The following is a 19,151-nucleotide window of genomic DNA, read 5'->3' as shown; positions in this document are numbered from 1 at the left end:
TTCCCTCCTACCGTCCCTTTTTTTGAGATGGCCAAATCTTTATGGGGCGTACAATGGCATAACACCATGGCCCTCCAAGTGCCAAACCGTAACCGGTGTACATGTTCCCTGAGTTCATCCAGGCACCGTCTCCTTCAGGCACCCAGAAATGCAGTGCGAGAGAACATGCTTTGGGACATGTTCCTCATCTAAAGGGAAGCTAAGCAGCCTTTAGCTCCCCACCTCCTTCTCTGGACCCTTTTGAAAGATGCATGCAGCGTTTACTTTTTGCCAGATGTCAGGGAGTCCCGCCAGTCTCCAGGACCTTTCCAAGATGATGGAGAGTGGCCTCACTGTGACATTCTCTTACTTTCCAGCACCTCTGGATGTACCCCGTCCATTCCCATGTACTGGTAGTGGTTGACTTTGCTCCAGTAGATCCTGATTTCATTCCTATCCGCCATTGGCTGTTCTTGTCCAGAGTCTTGCCTCGAGGCACAAAGCCTGAGAGACCTTGCTGGGGAAGTCTGAGGCAAAAAAGACATAGAGTATCTCGGAACTCTCTCTCCCTACTCTAACTCAATACAGCAGTGTCCAACTAATATCTTTGTTTTCTTCTGTAAGAATTCCTGAAGTTGGAAATCTCGTTATGATTCCCCTGAATTTACTTTCAGGTTTCAAACTGAGTTTTGATACAGGCCAATGTTCTTCTTGGAGGATGCTGTCCTTGAAGACCAGCTGTACAGAGCTTTGCGCCACCTTCAGTGCTCCTGACCATTGGATCCCCACGAAAACTCCTCAGCGTAGGCCAAAGGCAAAAGGACCTCTGAGGTCCAGCGTCTGCAGTCTTCTGTTCTGCTTCCTCACTCCCCTGGAGTGCTGGGACCCCACTACGTCAGGGTCACGACAGCCAATCTTCACGTCTCTGACCAGCTCTTCCTGCATTGCAGGTATCACATCAAGGTTGGCATTATTTTTGTTGGCCCATCTGGCAGCTGTGCTAAGACGTTGTCCTAAGACACTCCAGAAACCACCTGGACTGTATGTGCTGCTGTGCTCCTCTTTCAGAAGCTGCCAGTATCATGGCAGTCCCCAGCGAGACCCAGGCTCGTACAGCCAGATGCTTCCCTGGGATCCTTCAGAAAGACTATACCCTCTTCCTCATCCTGACTGTGGGTTCCTTATCTCCCACCATGACAGGACACTGCTACTGGCCTCTCCTCTCACCCTCCCCCACAAAGGCTCACCAAACTCTTCACCTGCCCCAAGGAGTTGCGCCATACATCCAGTTAACGGCTTCACTTTCAGGAAACCCCACTCCTGATCCTTCCAGCCTGTCTCTCCTGAAAAGCCTGTAGCCATCCATTGCAGCACCCCAAGCTGTGTGCCTTGTCCCACCACGCCTTGGCAGTTCCTCTGTCAAAGTCAAAAAGCACAGGCTCTCTCTCAACTTGTCTCTTCCCCTGGCTGAGAGTTTTGGTGCACATCTGGGCTGTGGCACCTCAGGTGTAGCTCCAGGCCAAGCTCGGACGTCTCTTAAAGGAAACCTGGTACCAAGCATTGAAGACCTTCTGTGTGCAAAGGCTTTGCTTCACGGCAGAGACACGGTCAAGTGGACGGCACCTGGAAGCTTAAAGCTGAAATTGGATGTTGACGGTGAGCAAAGCCTGCTGTCTGCAAGAACAGAGAGAAACAGGGCTGGGAAGGGCGGCCCTGGCAAGAAAGAAGGGTTTTGTCAGTGGTGTCTCTGCAGCCCTCAAGGGCCTTTGACAAAGGTGAAGGTGATCTCCATGAATGACAAGGTGCTGCTGACAGGTCCCCCATGAGATTTTTTTGCCTGTTCCTTGACTGTATTATGAAGAGGGCGAGTAAATGTTGGGGAAGAGAAAAAACAGCAGTTTGAGAGTGCAACACATGAGTGGAGACCCTGGTGTGATGTGTCTTGTGTTCTAAACTGCCTCACATCTACTGCATGGAGAAGGGAGAGACCTTGCCCCACTGCAGTGGCAATCAGTCACTTGTGTTATGAAAATTTGCAAGTGGCCCGTGCTGACCGAGCAGAGAGGCTAGGACACAAAGCACAGAGGTGCACGCGTAAATATTTAGTCATGTGCATGAGGTGTCCGAGCTCAATTGGGGTACCTCAAATGCGGTTAAACACAGGGTTCTTATGCCATTCAGGCATTCAGGTACCTTATTATTTGACTAATGACTAACTAACACACACACGGAGTACCAATTACTAATCACAGTAAAACTGCACAAAGTAGCTATATCTCTGCAGCTCCATCAGCCATCAGCCTTCTCGCGGCTTGTCTATTGATCCAGATGTCCCCGGAGTTGGTCTGTTGCTAATTACTTGTCTGTGATGCTGGACACTGGGAGAGTTTCAAAGGTGTGTAAGAGGGACGAGGATACTGGCATTATCTCGGTTCTCCAGGGGTATCTTTTATCCTTCATGGACAGCTGAATGATTCTGAGAAGTCCTTATTTTGAGGGCAGGGCTGTTCTTCTGGTCCTTGTGATGAGCTCACCTCCTTTAAGTCACTTACCCAAGCATGATAAATCAGTACACAATGGGAGCTAGCTAGATATATATCTTAAGAAAGTCAATTCATTTTCATACGATAAAGACTGATGGGCATAAGAGTTAGGGAGGTAGATTTTGATAACCTTGGATCAGAGGATGTCTGTGGCCAGGTGGGTCCTGCAGAGAGCTTTTTGGTGGTCAAGGATCACCTCTTCGTCATCCAGAATGGTCCATGCCAACATGCAGGAAGTCATGCCAAGGTGGCAGGAGGCTGGCATGCATGAGAAAAGAGCTCTGAGTAACATCAAGCCTGAAGAGGAAGCACAGAGAAGGTGGAAGCTGGCTGCCTTCCAGCCTCCAGGGTTCCGTGGTTCTGTGCTGGAGTTGAACTTTCGGTTTTCCTTTTTCCTCTTTCCCCTTCCCAAGTTCTTTTCTTTAACCATTGTCGTAGATTCCTCTACAAACAGCCCAGCTTCTCTTTCCCCACAGGCCCTACATTTGCTTGCTTTGTGCCCTCTCTACGGGGCACAAAGATGTTTCTAACATAGCTGTCCTGACAATTCCTCTGTTGGACAGTACAAAATTAGGAATGTCTTTAATTCCCTGTAGTGCCCTGCAACTCCTCGTGCTGTTATCTTGTGCTGATGCATCACCACAACCATGGTGAGCTGCCTGCACGCAAACATGAAGAACGAACAAAATGGATCTTCAGTCCAGGGGGACCTTGGGAAATTCTGGGAGTCAGCCAGAAGAAACTGCTTAAGTTTTACAAAGAGAAGTGGCCAGTCCTGCATCAGGGGGAAGAAAAACACCGTATTACAGTGCCAGGTGGGACGTGACAGGATGAGCAGTGACCCTGAGGAGACGGGCCCACGCATTATGAGGGACACCACATGAGGCAGTGGCGCAGGCTGACCATGAACAAGGCCAGCTGCACACAGGGATGGATTAGGAGGAGAGGGCTACCCAGACAGCTTGACTTTTCATGCCCTTTCAGTGAGCCGTGGTGTGGCCACACCTGGACGTGTCTGTCCCTCTGTGGGAATTCCTGCTGTAGACAGGTGGGGAGGAACGGGAGAGTGCCCAGAGGAGGTCTGCACATGGCCTCTGCTTGAGGCCCCACACCCCATCCTTCTGACCTCTGCCATCCCAGCACAACCCCAGGAACATGCTGTCCCTGGAGAAACACCAGCCTCTCCAGACAGCTCCAGATTCCCCTCCCACAGGATGGGTGGCCTTTATGTCATCTGTGTGAAGGGCTGGGGTACGTCCCTCAGTTAAACCCACGATCTTACCTGTCACCAGGCACCGACTGGTGACTCCTAAATCCAGTCCAATATCTCTAAAATGTAACAAACGGACAGTCAGCTTTTTATTCCTGGACACATGGAGGAAGAAGAACTTCAGGGGTGAATTTCCTCAGGCATGTTTGGAGAAAGACCCCAGCATTAAAGCACTGCACCAGGGAGATCTTGCTTTGTTAACAGAGACTCTGTGAAAGAGGCCAGCTCTGAGCCACTGTGAAATACATTTTTAGAAGGGAACCAGGTGAAACTAAGACGTAAATGTCTCAGGTGTAGTGACACAAGTGAAACCTTTGTGTAGGAGCATAAAAACCATAAATGACAATATCAACAGCAATGATGAGAAATATAATCATTAAAAACACAAAGCCAATAACAAAACACACAAAAAAGCAGATGGAATCAAATAGTGCGGGAGTCATTTGTGGAGAGAGGTGGAACATTTCTCCCTCTTGAAAAAAATCCATGAAATCAGATACCTAATGGCCTCCTTGAGCTCCTGGTTCCTCATGCTGTAGATGAGGGGGTTCAGTGCTGGAGGCACCACTGAGTACAGCACAGCCATCACCAGGTCGAGAACTGGGGAGGAGATGGAGGGGGGCTTGAGGTAGGCAAACACGGCAGTGCTGACAAACAGGGAGACCACGGCCAGGTGAGGGAGGCACGTGGAAAAGGCTTTGTGCCGTCCCTGCTCAGAGGGGATCCTCAGCACGGCCCTGAAGATCTGCACATAGGACAGCACGATGAAAACAAAACAACCACATGCTAAACAGACACTGACCACAACAAGTCCAACTTCCCTGAGGGAGTCTGAGCCTGAGCAGGAGAGCTTGAGGATCTGGGGGATTTCACAGAAGAACTGGTCCAGGGCATTGCCCTGGCAGAGGGGCAGGGAAAATGTACTGGCCGTGTGCAGGAGAGCATAGAGAAACCCACTGCCCCAGGCAGCTGCTGCCATGTGGACACAAGCTCTGCTGCCCAGGAGGGTCCCGTAGTGCAGGGGTTTGCAGATGGCAACGTAGCGGTCATAGGCCATAATGGTGAGAAGACAGAACTCTGCTGCAAGAAAGAAGACGAAGAACAAGAGCTGTGCAGCACATCCTGCATAGGAGATGTCCCTGGTGTCCCAGAGGGAATTGGCCATGGCTTTGGGAAGAGTGGTGGAAATGGAGCCCAGGTCGAGGAGGGAGAGGTTGAGGAGGAAGAAGTACATGGGGGTGTGGAGGCGGTGGTCACACGTGATGGTGGTGATGATGAGGCCATTGCTGAGGAGGGCAGCCAGGTAGATGCCCAGGAAGGTCCAGAAGTGGAAGAGCCGCAGCTCCCGCGTGTCTGCGAATGCCAGGAGGAGGAACTGGGTGATGGAGCTGCCATTCGACATTTTCTTCCCCTGGGCTTGGAGACCTGTGAATGGAAAGAAAAGCAGTGAGAAGTTGGGGAAGATTTCTCTCCAACTAAAGTATTCAATTGGTCTTAGAAACCCACCAAACTGGCTCTCGCCTTTCAGGAAGACCTTTTGCAGGTCCTTTTTGTACACTCTGGTTGGTGCTGGCTGATAGTCCACCAGAGAGCTGAGATCTCTGCAGGATTCAGTCCTGCCCTACAGCCATGGGTAAAAAGGAACACGGGGTGATCTCAGATTAAATCCACTCCTGGCATCAAAGGGCTTTTCAGCATTGTCACCCAACTGCAGGGCAGAGCTCAGGGCACCTTGTTGTTGGGGTTGTTCTGTTGTAGTTTCCCCACCACACCGCAGGAGTGTTTTTAAGGCAGAAATCCCTGGCATTTCTGCTGTGCTGCAAGTGAAACCTTGTGGGTCCTGCCAAGAGAGTCAGGACAGTTCTCCTGCCAAGAGAGTCAGGACAGGGAGACACAGTCAGACACTCAAGGATTTCTCCTCTTTGGTGGTTGGGCTGCTGGGAAGGACACTCAGGACTTAATACCCAGGATAGTCAGGGGTGGAGGACTCTACTGTGTGGGGAGAGGAGACCACGGAATGTCTCCAGGGAAGGCACCTGCACTGCAGGGGATGGCAGGGAGGGCCAGGAATCCCCTCTCCCATGACCTTTCCTGTAGTAGCTCCCTTTCACTCTCTGCCCATGTCTCTGCCACCCGGAGCTGTCTCTGCCTGGGGCTGTGTCATTGTCCCCAGGTCTCCTCCCTTTCAGTGCTCAGAGAACCCACCACACCTGCTGTGTGCTCAGCTCTGCCCTCAGGGCAAGTGCCTGCAAGCGCTAACAAGCAGCTTAGAAAAGTTCCTGCTAGAACCAGGGTATCATTGCCTTCTCCAGAACGGAGAAGTAAAATCCTCTCTCTCACAACCCATCCAGCAAAGCAGGAGTGGAAAACTCCAAGCAGGGACCCTCTTTCTTTCAGGTAAATGCTGCCTTGAAGTCCTTCTCCAAAAGGACCCTCTGCAAATGTCCTGGGGGTGATCTGGAGCTGGGAGGAAACACGACCCATGCAGCACCCTCACGACTGCAGAAGGACCCTGCCATGACACGACTGGGGTCACTCCTTCCACCCACAGCTTCTCCCCGCAGCGCCATGGGGAGCTCCCCGGGCAGGCTGAGAGCTGACCCTGGCAGGCAGCAGAGTCCCTGGCCCAGCACACAGTTCCCTGGGACACGGGGACCCTGCTCTGAAGGACAGCCCTGAGCACCCCTGCACGCACACCCACCTTCACAGCCCGGCAGCCGTCCCGGGGAGAAGGCAGCCGACATGCCCTGTGCCTTTGGTGATGTGGTAGGGGTGCCCTGCTCTCGAGCACATCCTCCTCAACACCGACGGAGCCTTGAGAGCCTTCCTGACAGATCACATTAGCCATGGGCTATGCCAGCTTTAGGAGACTGCTCCAGGGAGCCTCTCTGCATTATACTGCAGCAGAGACACAGCATGCCCTGTCCCTCTGACGGTGCAGCAGGGAAGCCCTGCTCCACACGTTGTCCTTCTCCTCGAAACTAGAGAAACTGTGAGAGTGGTACTTGCAGATCCCGTAGGCTGGGGGTTGTTCCAGCTTCTGGAGATCCCTCCAGCAGCTGCAGATTCAATGCCCTGCAGCCAGAGACTGTGCAAAGGCTGTGAGGATTTCTCCCAGTGAGCTCTCAGCACTCTCCCACCCCAGGCTGCCTTTAAGATCCGCTGGCCTCACACGTCTCCCCTCGTTACCTGCAGGCAGTGCCCTCAGCCCTGCTGCCCTTTGCAGAGGAGCTGCTCCTGGGCAGAGCTGTCTCTCTGCAGCGCTGCCCGCTTGCCACGAGCTCCCTCCATGCCAGGAGCCCAGCCCAGCTCAGACGCAGAGGACCAGCCCGAGACGTCACTTTCTCTGCCTCCTCGGGGCTCCCTGGAGGTGTCCCTGTGCCTCCAGGGGAACCTGCTGGGAAAGAGACTGAAGTAATACTGTGTGGTCTCTCTTGCACCTCTGGAGAGACGCTTCTTTCCAGCCGGGTAATTTCTCCTGTCAGAGAGAGCTGCGCACGAGAAAGGTCTTGTTCCTTCTGGTATGAGACAGGAAACCTGGACAGTGCCAGATCTCCTTTGCCCCCGCTGAGCGAAGGCAGTCGGCTTCGTCAACTGAGGCATCTCCTCCTTGGTTTGTAGTCCTGGGTGTGAAGTGGACTCAGCTCTCACTTAGGGCTGCCACAGTCCCACAGGAGGGGGGATTCCTCTTGCCTCTCTTCAGGTGGGCACAAAATAGGCACCTGCTGCATGGGAGCTGCTGGTCTCAGCTCCCAGCGTCATTCCTGGAGATGGAGGCCAGCAGTGAGCTCTTCAGACTCAAACACCTACTGACATTTCAGGTCTCAGACGTGGTCCAAGATACGTGCCGGTAACTGCAAGATCTAACGGAGCAGTTCATAGAGACAGGGCAGTATCTGCTGCCACCATCTTTGAGAGTCACGAGGAATTCCTTTGGCCACCAACACGTGCCCACATTTCGGACAACTGAACTTTTCCCTACTCTTTCAGTCCAGGGCAGCCTTCTGAGGTAGTCAGGGGACCAGATGTACTCATTGCCATTGACCTCATCCATCTTCTCCATCAGCCGTGTATACTAGATCCCCACTGACTGTAACGGCAGATGTCTCATGGACATCCCCACATCACCTAACCTAATTCAGGGCAGCTACTCAATGGCCATGGACAGGCCTGTTGTGCCACAGGAGGTGCCAGGGCTCTCCAGCACAACTGCAGGTGGCCGGCAGGGACTGCACAGGACCTACGGGAAAGGCATCGCCTTCAGAGTGGGTGCGAGACACACACTCCAGATGCCATGTCTCATAGATTCAGTTTCTGTTGGCCGGCAACTGAATCCCACGAGGGCAATGAGGCAGGGTCTGACCCACCTCCATCCAGTCGATGCAGAGCAGTTCAGGAACAGGAAGCACATCACACTGGGATCTCCACTCATTTGCCTATTTAAGCAACACAAGGAACTCTCCAGAATAATGACCCCAGGTCTTACTGGAGACATTAATGACCCTGACACCACTGGAAGGGGAACACAGCAGCATGCATACTGTCCAGCAGGTTTCTGGGTCTCTTGGGACAACATCTTTGCACAGGCGCAAGGTAGGCCAACAACGGTGTTGCTGAGTCCAGTCAATTCAGAGGGAATTCTGATCAGGGGTGTGAAAATGTCAGCCTGGGCTGTAGCGACCATGAAATAGTGGGGTCTCAGCTGCCAAGGGGAGTGAGAAAAGACTGAAGCCAGACTACAGATGCTGGGTCTCTAGAGGAGAAATGGGGATGGCTTTAGGTAAGCTAGAGCTTCCCAAGTGTAGACCCTTGCAAGGCAAGGGTTCGAGGGCACCAAGAGGAGAGGCCGCGGCTTCAGGAACAGTTAAAGAAGAAACAAAGAGAATGAGTGGCCACTGCTGGAATTTAGTAACAGCAGGTGTAGATGAATCTGAGATTCCCTGTGTCCTTCTTGCCTTGGTCTCCTCCAGCAAGCTCTCCCAGGCCTTTGTGCCTTGAGGCAGGACTCTGGAGGGAAAAAAAAACGTGGTGAATTTGGATAGAGTCAGGAGTTACTTGAGCAAACACAATCCTTAGCAGTCTATGGGACTGGAGGGGTGGCATCCGAGGGAGCTGAGAGGGCAGGACGATGCCACAGTAAAGCCACTCTCCATCATCATTGAAAGCATCTGGAGTTTGCGGGAACTCCCTAACAACTGGCAGCACCCAAATGCTGCAGGCACTTTCTGCTGTGACCCTGCTTTGCGTAGAATGTTGGTCTATAGAAATCTTGCAAGGTCACTTCCAGCCTGAACGGAAAGTTCCCAGAACAGGCCAATGTCTGCCACCCTGAGACCCGGAATCTGCACTCTGCTCTTCGTCCTCACTCCCTCGGGAGCTGAGACTCCACTCTTTCTTTGCTACTAGAGCCAAGGCTGACAAGGATGACACAGGTTTTCTGACCCAGGTGAGCATCGCCTTGCTTGGCCCATCTGGCAGCTGTGCTAAAAAGCTGAGGCAAAGAGCCTCCAGACACCTCAAGGAGCATTTGCACCGTGCTCTCCTGGGAATGTCAGGGGGTGCTGGGCTGACTTTTGGCTGCCAGGTGCCCACCCAGCTTCACTCCCGCTCCCCCTCCTTCTCCACTCGCCTTGCTGTCTGCAGGGCTGTTTCTCTCCATGTGTCTCACTCCTCTGTCTTACGGTGACTGCACGCTGCTGTTTAGCCTTGCTTCAATATGCTATCACAGAGGTGCCACGAGAATTGCTTACTGGCTCAGCTTTGGGCAGTGGCATGTCCCTTTTGGAGCCAGCTGAAAGTGGCTCTCTCACATGGAGTCACCTCTTGATCCCTTTTCTCCTAAGCCACCTCTGCAGCCCCCTCACCCCTACCAAAACCTAGCCATGCCAACTCAATACACAGGGTCATTGATGTCCCCAGTAAGACGTTAAGTCGTTGGTGAGCCCAAGACTTCCTCAGGTTGGTTAAATAAGAGTTGGTCCCCTTCCTCTCCTTCATTATAGGTTCTTTGTGTCAGAGCAGAGATGTGCTGGACCTCAGTCGTGGCACCAGGGCCAAGCTCAGGCGTGCAACAAAGCCAGCTGTTACCAAGTGCCCAAGTACCGTGCAGGCAAAAGGTTTGCGTCAGAGCATGCTGGGGGGGATGGCAGATGGCAATGTAAAGGGGAAAGGAGGAGATCAATCCCTGCTCTCCTCAGGACGAGAGAGAAGCAGGGCTGGACTCTGCAGCCCCAGCAGGAGAGGGCTTTGCTGTCTGCGGGGTCTCTGCAGCCCCAGAGGGCCTGTGGTGCAGGTGAAGCTGATCTCCAGGCAGGACAAGGGGCTTTTGCAAGTGTCCTTGGCTATGGGTATCCGGAGATCCAGGAACACTGTGAAAATCATTGCTCTGTTCCTTGACTGCATCATCAAAGGGATGACTGAGGGATGTGGGAGAAGCACTCCCTGCATCTACTGGATTGAGATGGGACAGCACTTGCCTCACTGCAGTTGCTTGAAGGAAAGCACTGAACGCCTCAGAAGGTCTCTTGGGGTCTCTTACACGGCTGCTCTGAATGGGGATGATGTTCGCGCAAGTCCTGTGCTGTCCCTGCCGGCTGCACGCAGTTGTGCTGGAGAGCCCTGGCACCTCAGGCAGCTCCACAGGATGGAGTTAACCTTGAAATTGGGCAGCTGCCCTGAATTAGGTTGGGCATTGTAGGGGTGCCAGTGAGAACCCAGCCCTAACTGCCAATGGAGATCTGGTAAAGACAGCTGGTGGAGAAGAGAGAGAGACGTAGCTCTTCAGATGGCAATGACTCCATTTGCTCAGAGGAATAGCTCTATAGGCTGCCCTGTACGTAGTGAGCAGGAACAGGCTTCATTGTCCTAAAGGTGGCCATCTGCTGTCACTTCAGCTGCCCAAAGCAATGCCCCAAGAGCCTCCAAAATGATGGCCCCAGACGCTGCCCTGTCCCTCTGAACTGCTCCATCAAAGTTTAGAGATACCTGCACATGTCTCGGGCCACCTCTGGCACTTCAAATGTGCACTGTGGTTTGCAGGGGTACAGGAGATTCCTCCCTTTCATTGTCTGGGTGTCCTGTCTCATAGGTGGAAAAGAAGAGGTCGTTCTGGGACCTAACTCTGCCTCTGATAGGGGAAATGATACTGCCGGAAAGGAATGTCCCCCGCAACAGCTGAGGGAGGAAACATCAGCCATGACTTCAGCTTGTTTCACAGCAGGTTCCCCTGGAGCCTCAGGGACATCTTTGATGGAGCCACAGCGAGCCGAGAAAGTGCCACCTGATTAGGTCAGAAGTCCTTGAGTGCATTGCATGGAGGAGACTCAAGCATGCACATCATGTGCATGTGGGGAGAGGAACCCGAGTTGAGCACAAGTGCCACCAGCTATTCCCAGAGCGTCCACGAAGGCCCGTGGGACACACTCTGTCTTCGGGTAACTTGACTTTGAGAGGAACGTCCTCTGGGAAACCACCTGGATGCCGCACTGGGATGTGCTTCCGTGAACCAGGGTCCCTATGTCCATACCTCATGCCATGAGGCATCTCAGATGGGCACCACACCACAGGACTGAGGTGCCTCCCAGCATCTGGGAGTGGCAGCAGGAGGCCAGAGAGTCCCTACGCCTCTGCACGTGGAAGGGAAGGGCTCGCGGCTTTGAACACCCCTGTCAGAGCCCTGACAATTCTGCGTGTGACTTCAGGAACAACCCCACCGGCCCAATGAGATTTCTCTCACCCGCCTTCTCTCACCTGCCTTTTCCGGTTCATCGCAAGTGCCTCTGTGTGCTGCCTCACCCTCCCCTGTCCTTATGGCCCATCCCTTGTTTCACACAGTCTGAAAGCAGCACGTCCACAGAGCATTTCGCCCGCGCAGTCCGAAAGGGTTCTGCAAGCAGGAGTGTCGCTGCCCTCCAGAAGATGGCTTTTCTCACCCTTCACACAGAACAGAGCACGTCTAGGGACTATGATGCGCTCAGAAGCACAGACACCTCCGTGTTTCACCTCTCTGAACTTCCTTCCCAATGTCCTTAGGCACCTAACAGAGAAACAAATGTTGTCACTCGAAGGCGTACCCACAAGGAGAGAGGGGACAGGAAGACCTAAAATTTTCCATGGAAAAAGTGGATTAGGACAATTTGTCATCATCAATGGCGTTTCCCCTAATGGGAATGGGCAACATCCCCAACCTTCAGAAAAATCTCTTCCTCCTCCCTCCCATGACCTGCCCCATAATTGCACTTGGGAACAGCCTCAGCATGGGGCTGCTGGTGGAAAACATGGAAACCTGCTACAGCTCCGCCACCCGGACTGTCCTCCCACTGGGCACAGCACCATCTCTGCTCACAGCGCTCTTAGGGCTATTTCCTGCACCTTTGGCAGGTACAGAGTGGCTCCTGCTGGTGGCCACATGCTATGACCAGTACTTGGCTCTGTGCCACCCCCTGCTCTCTGCAAGACTCCTGAACTGGAAGGGTTGTCGCTAGAAGACAGCTGCACCTTGGCTGGGGGGATTTCTGTCATCTGCAGTAATCATTTCCTTCTTGTCCCAGACACATTTGCTGGCCCTGATGTACTAGACCACTTTTGTGATTTTGCCCCAAGGCTGGAGCTCTCCTGCAGTGACACCATGACGCTCATGCTCTCAGCTTTGGAAACGTGCTGTTTAGATCCAGTCTTCCCCTTCCTGGTCACACCGGCATCTTGTGTGTGCATCAGAGCTTCCATGGCCACCGAATTAATTCGCATCAGGTGCAGGGATGCTTTACATGTGCCCTTATACAGCCCTGACCATATCAAGAATCCTTCAATACTCCTTCAGGACTTTGTTTGATTTCCCAAGGAGTATCAGTACCTATTAAAAAAAATATAAACATACATATGTCCAATGCAGCAGTCTGCATCTCTGTTAGAAGCCTTGAAGCAGTGTCCGGGGGAGCAGGGCTTGAGGTGTGAGCATCCCGTGAGTTGACGGATCCCCTTTCCCAGCAGATGGGGTCAGGGCTTGGCTGTCCTGCTTGGTGACACACATCGAGGGCTTTCACAACCACATTCCACGTTTGATTTTCCACCTCGAAGCAGCACCTCTGACTTCCTGCTTCACCAGCCTCCAAGGACTCTGGGAAACTCTTGGAGGTTTGCTGCTGACTTTTACTTGAGGCTTGTTCAGTCTTTCAGGATCTGCAGTTCAGGCACTTGGCACCAGAGGGCTCATTAACATGCAAAACGCCCTAACAAGTCAAGTCTCTCTGGGCATAGTTTTCCTTAAAGTCTTCAATTCTCATGTGCTTAATTAGAGAAGTTTCAGGAATGTAATCAAAGTGAAATAATATGATTACTAAACAACAAGAAGAAAGGATTTCTTTTTTCTTTTTCCTACTTTATTTTTCTGCTTATACATGAATGGAGATCAGCAGTCTCTACATGATACTGATCCTGAGCGTCTGCTAATGCAGTCTGAACAGATATGAAAATCAAGACCCTTTGTGTTCCACAACCTATGGCCAGTCTTCATCCTGCCCCCAACCCAGCATTTCTCTCATCAGCCCCCTGGGACTTACAGCAGCCCTGTTCAAATCTGAGCTTCCTCCACTGAAGCTGCGCGGTTCAGCCCATTGGCACCGGTTCCCACCTGGGTTACTTGGAGAACGAGCAGCACACGGACACAGAAGGGTGTTTGTCACTTGCCAACAAATGGAAACAAAGGAATGCATAGTTCAGTAAAAAAATGAGACATTCCTCAGCAATGTGTAAATCCACATTACCCCCACCGAAATCTGCTTCCTACAGTGGCTACCCTTAGACCAACAGAAAACATAATTTTTGTTAAATCACAGATCCCAAGACTTCCCAAAAGATTCCCTGTCCTGGACTTTCTTTCTTTGTCCATAATTGTTCTTTGCAGGCAGTGAGGCTTACACTCACGTCACGAGCTCCCTCGATTCGCAGAGAGAAGCAAAGAGACAAAGTAAATCAAATGGTCTTTTGAACACACAAATCTGCCTAAAGGGGGCCCTGAGCAGCAACAAGCTTTTGGACAAATCATGGAATAACAGAATGATGGAATGTGTGGGGTTGGAAGGGACCTTGAAAGGTCATCTAGTCCAACCCCCCTGCAGTAAGCAGGGACACCGACAACTAGATCAGGTTGCTCAGAGGCTCATCAAACCTGGCCTTGAATGTCTCCAGGGATGGGGCCTCCACCCCGTCTCTGGGCAACCTGTGCCACTGTCTCACCACCCTCAGTGGAAAGAACTTCTTCCTAAACTCTAATCTAAACCTGCCCTGCTCTAGTTTAAAACCATTGTCCCTCGTCCTAAGGCTACATGCCCTTGCAAACAGCCTTGCAACAGCTTTCTGACAGGGCCCCTTCAGGTACTGGAAGGCCGCTATAAGGTCTCCCCGGAGCCTTCTCTTCTCCAGGCTGAACAACCCCAACCTCTCTCAGCCTGTCTTCACAGGAGAGGTGCTCCAGCCCTCTGATCATCTTAGTGGCCCTCCTCTGCACCCGCTCCAGCAGGTCCATGTCCTTCTTGTGCTGAGGGCTCCAGAGCTGGACACAGTACTCCAGGTGGGGTCTCACGAGAGCAGAGTAGAGGGGGAGAATCCCCTCTCTGGGTCTGCTGGCCATGCTTCTTTTGATGCAGCCCAGGACACGATTGCCTTCTGGGCTGCAGGCGCACATTGTTAGCTCATGTCCAGCTTTTCATCCACCAGGACCCCCAAGTCCTTTTCCACAGGGCTGCTCTCTATCAAGTCATCCCCCAGCCTGTATTGGTAACGAGGGTTGTCCTGACCCAAGTGTAGGACCTTGCACTTGGCCCACCTTGATTGCCGTGTCCAGTTTTGCACCCCCCACCACAAAAAAGACATTGAGGGGCTGGAGCAGGTCCAGAGAAGAGCAATGAAGCTGGTGAGGAGTCTGGAGAACATCTGATGAGGAGCAGCTGAGGGAGCTGGGGCTGTTTAGCCTGGAGAAAAGGAGGCTGAGGGGAGACCTTCTCGCTCTCTACAACTCCCTGAAAGGAGGGTGTACAGAGGTGGGGGTCGGTCTCTTCTCCCAAGAAACAAGCAATAGGAGAAGAGGAAACAGCCGCCAGTTGCCCCAGCAGAGGTTTAGACTGGATATTAGGAACAATCTTTCCCCTGAAAGGTTTTTCAGGCATTGGAACAGGCTGCACAGGGAAGTGGCTGAGGCACCATCCCTGGAGGTAATTAAAAGACGGGTAGACAGAGCGATGGCACCTCTTGCTCCAGAGGCACCCAGCTGCGGACATCACAGCCAGTCTCCCAGCAAGCGGCTCTAGAGAGCAGACGCACATTGTTGCATCGTCACGTTGCCGCGACACCGCACTGCACATCGTCATGTTGCCACGCCGCTGCCCGGCTGCTGCCCAGCCACCCCGGGGCCCACCTGGAGGCCCATCTGGAGACGCGTGTGGGCCACGCGCTCTCGCTTGGGACAGTCAATATGTGGCTTGGTCTCTAAAAATGACTGGCTGGGTCCTAAAAATACTTGTTTAGAGCTTGACAATGGGTCTTTGAATCTTAAAATGGGTGTTGGAACTTGTAAATGAGGGTTTGTACCTAAAAATGAGGCTTTGGGTTCAAAAGCATGATAATTTGGTCCCTAAAAGAGGAGTTTGGACCATAAAAATGAGGGTTTTGACATCCAAGATGCATCTTGGACCCTAAAACTGACTGGCTTAATCTTAAAAATGCCTTTTTGGAGCCTGAAATAGAAGCTTTGGAAACAAAAAATGCGTTTTTGTGCTCTTGAAAGGAGACTTTACAAAACACAACTGAGCCTGGGGGGACTAAACTGATGCTGCCATGGAACCAGCCCAGCAGGCGGCCGCTGTCCCCACAGCCCTGGGCATAGGGCACCTGTAGGGACAGGGAGGGGGACAAGAGACCTGGAGGGACAGAGACAGGGCTGGGGACAGTGGTGTGGCCAGGACACCTGTGGGGACAGCGATGGGGACATGGCACCTACAGGGATGACACTGGGGTCAGGGATAGGGTCAGCTGCAGGTTGTACACCTGCCCCTCCTCTGCGCTCCCACACGGGGAAGTCAGGGGGCTGAATGTGGCACGTGTGTCCCCCTCCCCGCAGTGTCCCCACACCCCAAGGTGCTCTCCCCATCTCCTCAGTGTCCCCCCCAAACCTGTGAGCAGCAGAAGGGTCCACGTCACCTCCGTGCTGGTGACGACCGCCTGTCTGACGCGGATGGAGGAGGGGAAAGATTTTTCCTAATATCCAGTCTAAACCTCTGCTGGGGCATCTTGCGGCCGTTTCCTCTTCTCCTATTGCTTGTTTCTTGGGAGAAGAGACCGACCCCCACCTCTGTACACCCTCCTTTCAGGGAGTTGTAGAGAGCGAGAAGGTCTCCCCTCAGCCTCCTTTTCTCCAGGCTAAACAGCCCCAGCTCCCTCAGCTGCTCCTCATCAGACTTGTTCTCCAGACTCCTCACCAGCTTCATTGCTCTTCTCTGGACCTGCTCCAGCCCCTCAGTGTCTTTTTTGTGGTGAGGGGCGCAAAACTGGACACAGCACTCGAGGTGGGGCCTCACCAGTGCCCAGTACAGGGGGACGGTCACTTCTCTAGTCCTGCTGGCCACACTGTTCCTGATACAGGTCAGAACGCTGTTAGTCCAACCTGGCCTTGCGCCCCGGGATTCTGGGTTTGTTGGGTTGGAGTTTGGGGTGGATTTTGGGTTTTTGGATTTGGCTTTTGGATTGGATGTTGAGTTTCCTGGACTGGATTCTTTGGGTTGGATTGTTCGTGTTGGATTTTTGGGGTTGTTTTTTTCATTTATTTAAGTTGTTTTTTGGGGTTCACGTTTTGGGGTTGGATTTTGGGTTTGATTATGGGTTGGTCGGTTGGAATTTTGGGGTTTGATTTTTACCCCTGCACGGGCGTGTCAGGCAGCCATTGTGACATGAGGGCGGCAGGGCCAGCGCTGAGTGTCTGGCGGTGGTGGCATGGCAACCGCTGATGTGCTGCCCGCAGTGGTGGGGCTGCCATCGGCAGGGACATGTTCAAGCAGGTCAGGTTCCTCCAACGCCGTCCAAGCTGGCCTTGAGCCCTGGGATTTTGGGTCGGTTGGGTTGGATGTTGGGGTGGATTTTGTTTTGTTGGGTTGGATTTTGGATTGGATTTTGGAGTTTTTTGGGTTGGATGTTTGGGCTTGGGTTTTTTGGGCTTGGATTTTTTGGGGTGGATTTGGGGTTTTCTTCAGTTAGATTTTGGGTTGGATTTTGGGTTTTTGGGTTGGATTTTTGGGGTTGGACTTTTTGGATTGGATTTTTGCAGTTGGTTGGGTTGAATTTTGGGTTGGGTTGTTTGGGGATTGGGTTGTTTGGAGTTGGGTTTTGGACTTTTTTGGGTTTGATTTTTTGGGTTGGATTTTGGGGTTGGGTTTTTTGGGTTTGATTTTTACCCCTGCATGGGTGTGTCAGGCAGCCATTATGACATGACAGTGACAGGGCCAGCGCTGAGTGTCTGGCGGTGGTGGCATGGCAACCGCTGATGTGCTGCCCGCAGTGGTGGGGCTGCCATCGGCAGGGACATGTTCAAGCAGGTCAGGTTCCTCCAACGCCGTCCAAGCTGGCCTTGAGCCCTGGGATTTTGGGTCGGTTGGGTTTGAAGTTGGAGTGGGGTTTTTTTTAATGGTTGGATTTTGGCTTGGATTTTGGAATTTTTGGGCTTTACCTTTTTTGGCTTGGATTTTTTGGGCTTGGATTTTTTGGGGTGGATTTTATGTTTTTTGAGTGATATTTTGGGTTGCATTTTGGGTTTTTCAGGTTGGATTTTTGGGCTTTGATTTTTGGGGTTTGATTTTTTAGGTTGGATTTTTCGGGTTGGATTTTTCGGGTTGTTTGGGTTGAATTTTGGGTTGGGTTTTTTTGTTTGGGTTTTTTGGGATTGGGTTTTTGGGGGTTCGGTTTATGGTTTTTTGATTAGATTTTGGGTTTTGGGGACTCGATTTTTGGGGTTGGGCTTTCTGAACCCTGGGATTTTTAGTTGTTTGGAGTGGATTTTGGGGTGGGTTTGGTTGGGTTTTTTTGGGTTGGGGGTGTTTGGGTTCGGTTTTTCTTTTTGGGCTAGATTTGTTGGGGTTGGATTTTTGGACTGGGCTGTCCCCAGGGCCCTCCATCCCCCATGCGTTTAAACTTGCCTGTCTGATACCAACCAAATCCCTTTGATTTGGCTGAAAATAAAAGTAATCCAGTGCTTGACAAACCTTTCAGTGAAGAAATGTTTTTCCTACTATCCAATCTAAATCTTCCCCGGCACAACTCCTGGCCATTTCCTCTTGTCACGTAACTCGTTACTTGGGAGAAGACACCAACAGCCACCTCGCCACTTCCAAGCCTGTAGTGCTGCATTGGGTTTTCGTGACCCAAGTGTAGGACCCGGCACTTGGCTGTGTCGAACCTCAGGCCACTGGCCTCTGCCCATCGATCCAGCCTGTCCAGATCCCTCTGCAAAGCCTTTCTACCCTCAAGCAGGTCGACACTGCCAACCAACTTGGTGTCGTCTGCAAACTTATTGAGGGTGCACTCGATCCCCTCATCCAGATCATTGATAAAGACATTAAAAGGAACTGGCCCCAGTTGTAGGCCCTGGGGAAAACCACTTGTGACCAGCTGCCACCTGCATTAAACTTTGTTCACCACCACTTTGGCCACTCTTTGGCTCAGCCATCCAGCCAGGTTTTCACCTGGCATAGAGTACTCCCGTCCAAGCCACGGGCAGCCAGTTTCTCAGGGAGAATGCTTTGGGAAATGCTGTCAAAGGCGTTTCTAAAGTCCAGGTAAAGAACATCCACAGCCTTTCCCTCATCCACTAAGTGGGTCACCTTCTCATAGAAGGAGATCAGGTTTGTCAAGCAGGACCTGACTTTCATGAACCCATGCTGACGGGGCCTGATCACCTGGCTGTCCCCATGTGCCACATGATGGCACTCAGGATGATCTGTTCCATGATCTTCCCCACACCGAGGTCAGACTGACAGGGCGGTAGTTCCCAGGATCCTCCTTCTGGCCGTTTATGTTGATGGGCGTCACCTTTACTAACCTCCACTTAACTGGCACCTCCCCGCTTTGCCAGGACTGCTGATAAATGATGGAAAGCGGCTTGGTGAGCATCTCCGACAGCTCCCTCAGTACCTGTGGGTGGAACCCATCTGGCCCCATAGATTTGTGTATGTCTAAGTGCTGTAGCAGGTCCCTCACTATTCCCTTTGGATTATGGGGGCTTCATGCTGCTCCCCATCCCTGTCTTCCCGCTCAGGGGCTGAGTACCCAGAGAACTGCTGGTCTTACTAATAATGACGGAGGCAAAGAAGGTATTAAGT

The 19,151-nt window shown here is 52.3% G+C and overlaps 1 protein-coding gene across 1 annotated transcript; it reads right to left on the bottom strand.

The window, feature by feature from the left end:
- Positions 1-777: 777 nt before the first annotated feature.
- On the bottom strand, positions 778-4,849 carry LOC141737317 (olfactory receptor 14C36-like). Its single transcript, XM_074571997.1, has 4 exons — positions 4,293-4,849; positions 3,797-3,851; positions 1,603-1,653; positions 778-918 (listed from the first exon to the last, which is right to left on the bottom strand). The coding sequence occupies exons 1-4, from the start codon at positions 4,847-4,849 to the stop codon at positions 778-780; spliced, it is 804 nt and encodes a 267-aa protein (XP_074428098.1).
- Positions 4,850-19,151: the final 14,302 nt, after the last annotated feature.

Source organism: Larus michahellis, unplaced genomic scaffold (genome assembly GCF_964199755.1).
Source record: "Larus michahellis unplaced genomic scaffold, bLarMic1.1 SCAFFOLD_34, whole genome shotgun sequence".
In the NCBI taxonomy this organism is placed as follows: Eukaryota; Metazoa; Chordata; class Aves; order Charadriiformes; family Laridae; genus Larus; species Larus michahellis.
The sequence above is the reverse complement of the archived record's forward strand: the minus strand, read 5'-3'. Positions and strand labels throughout refer to the sequence as shown.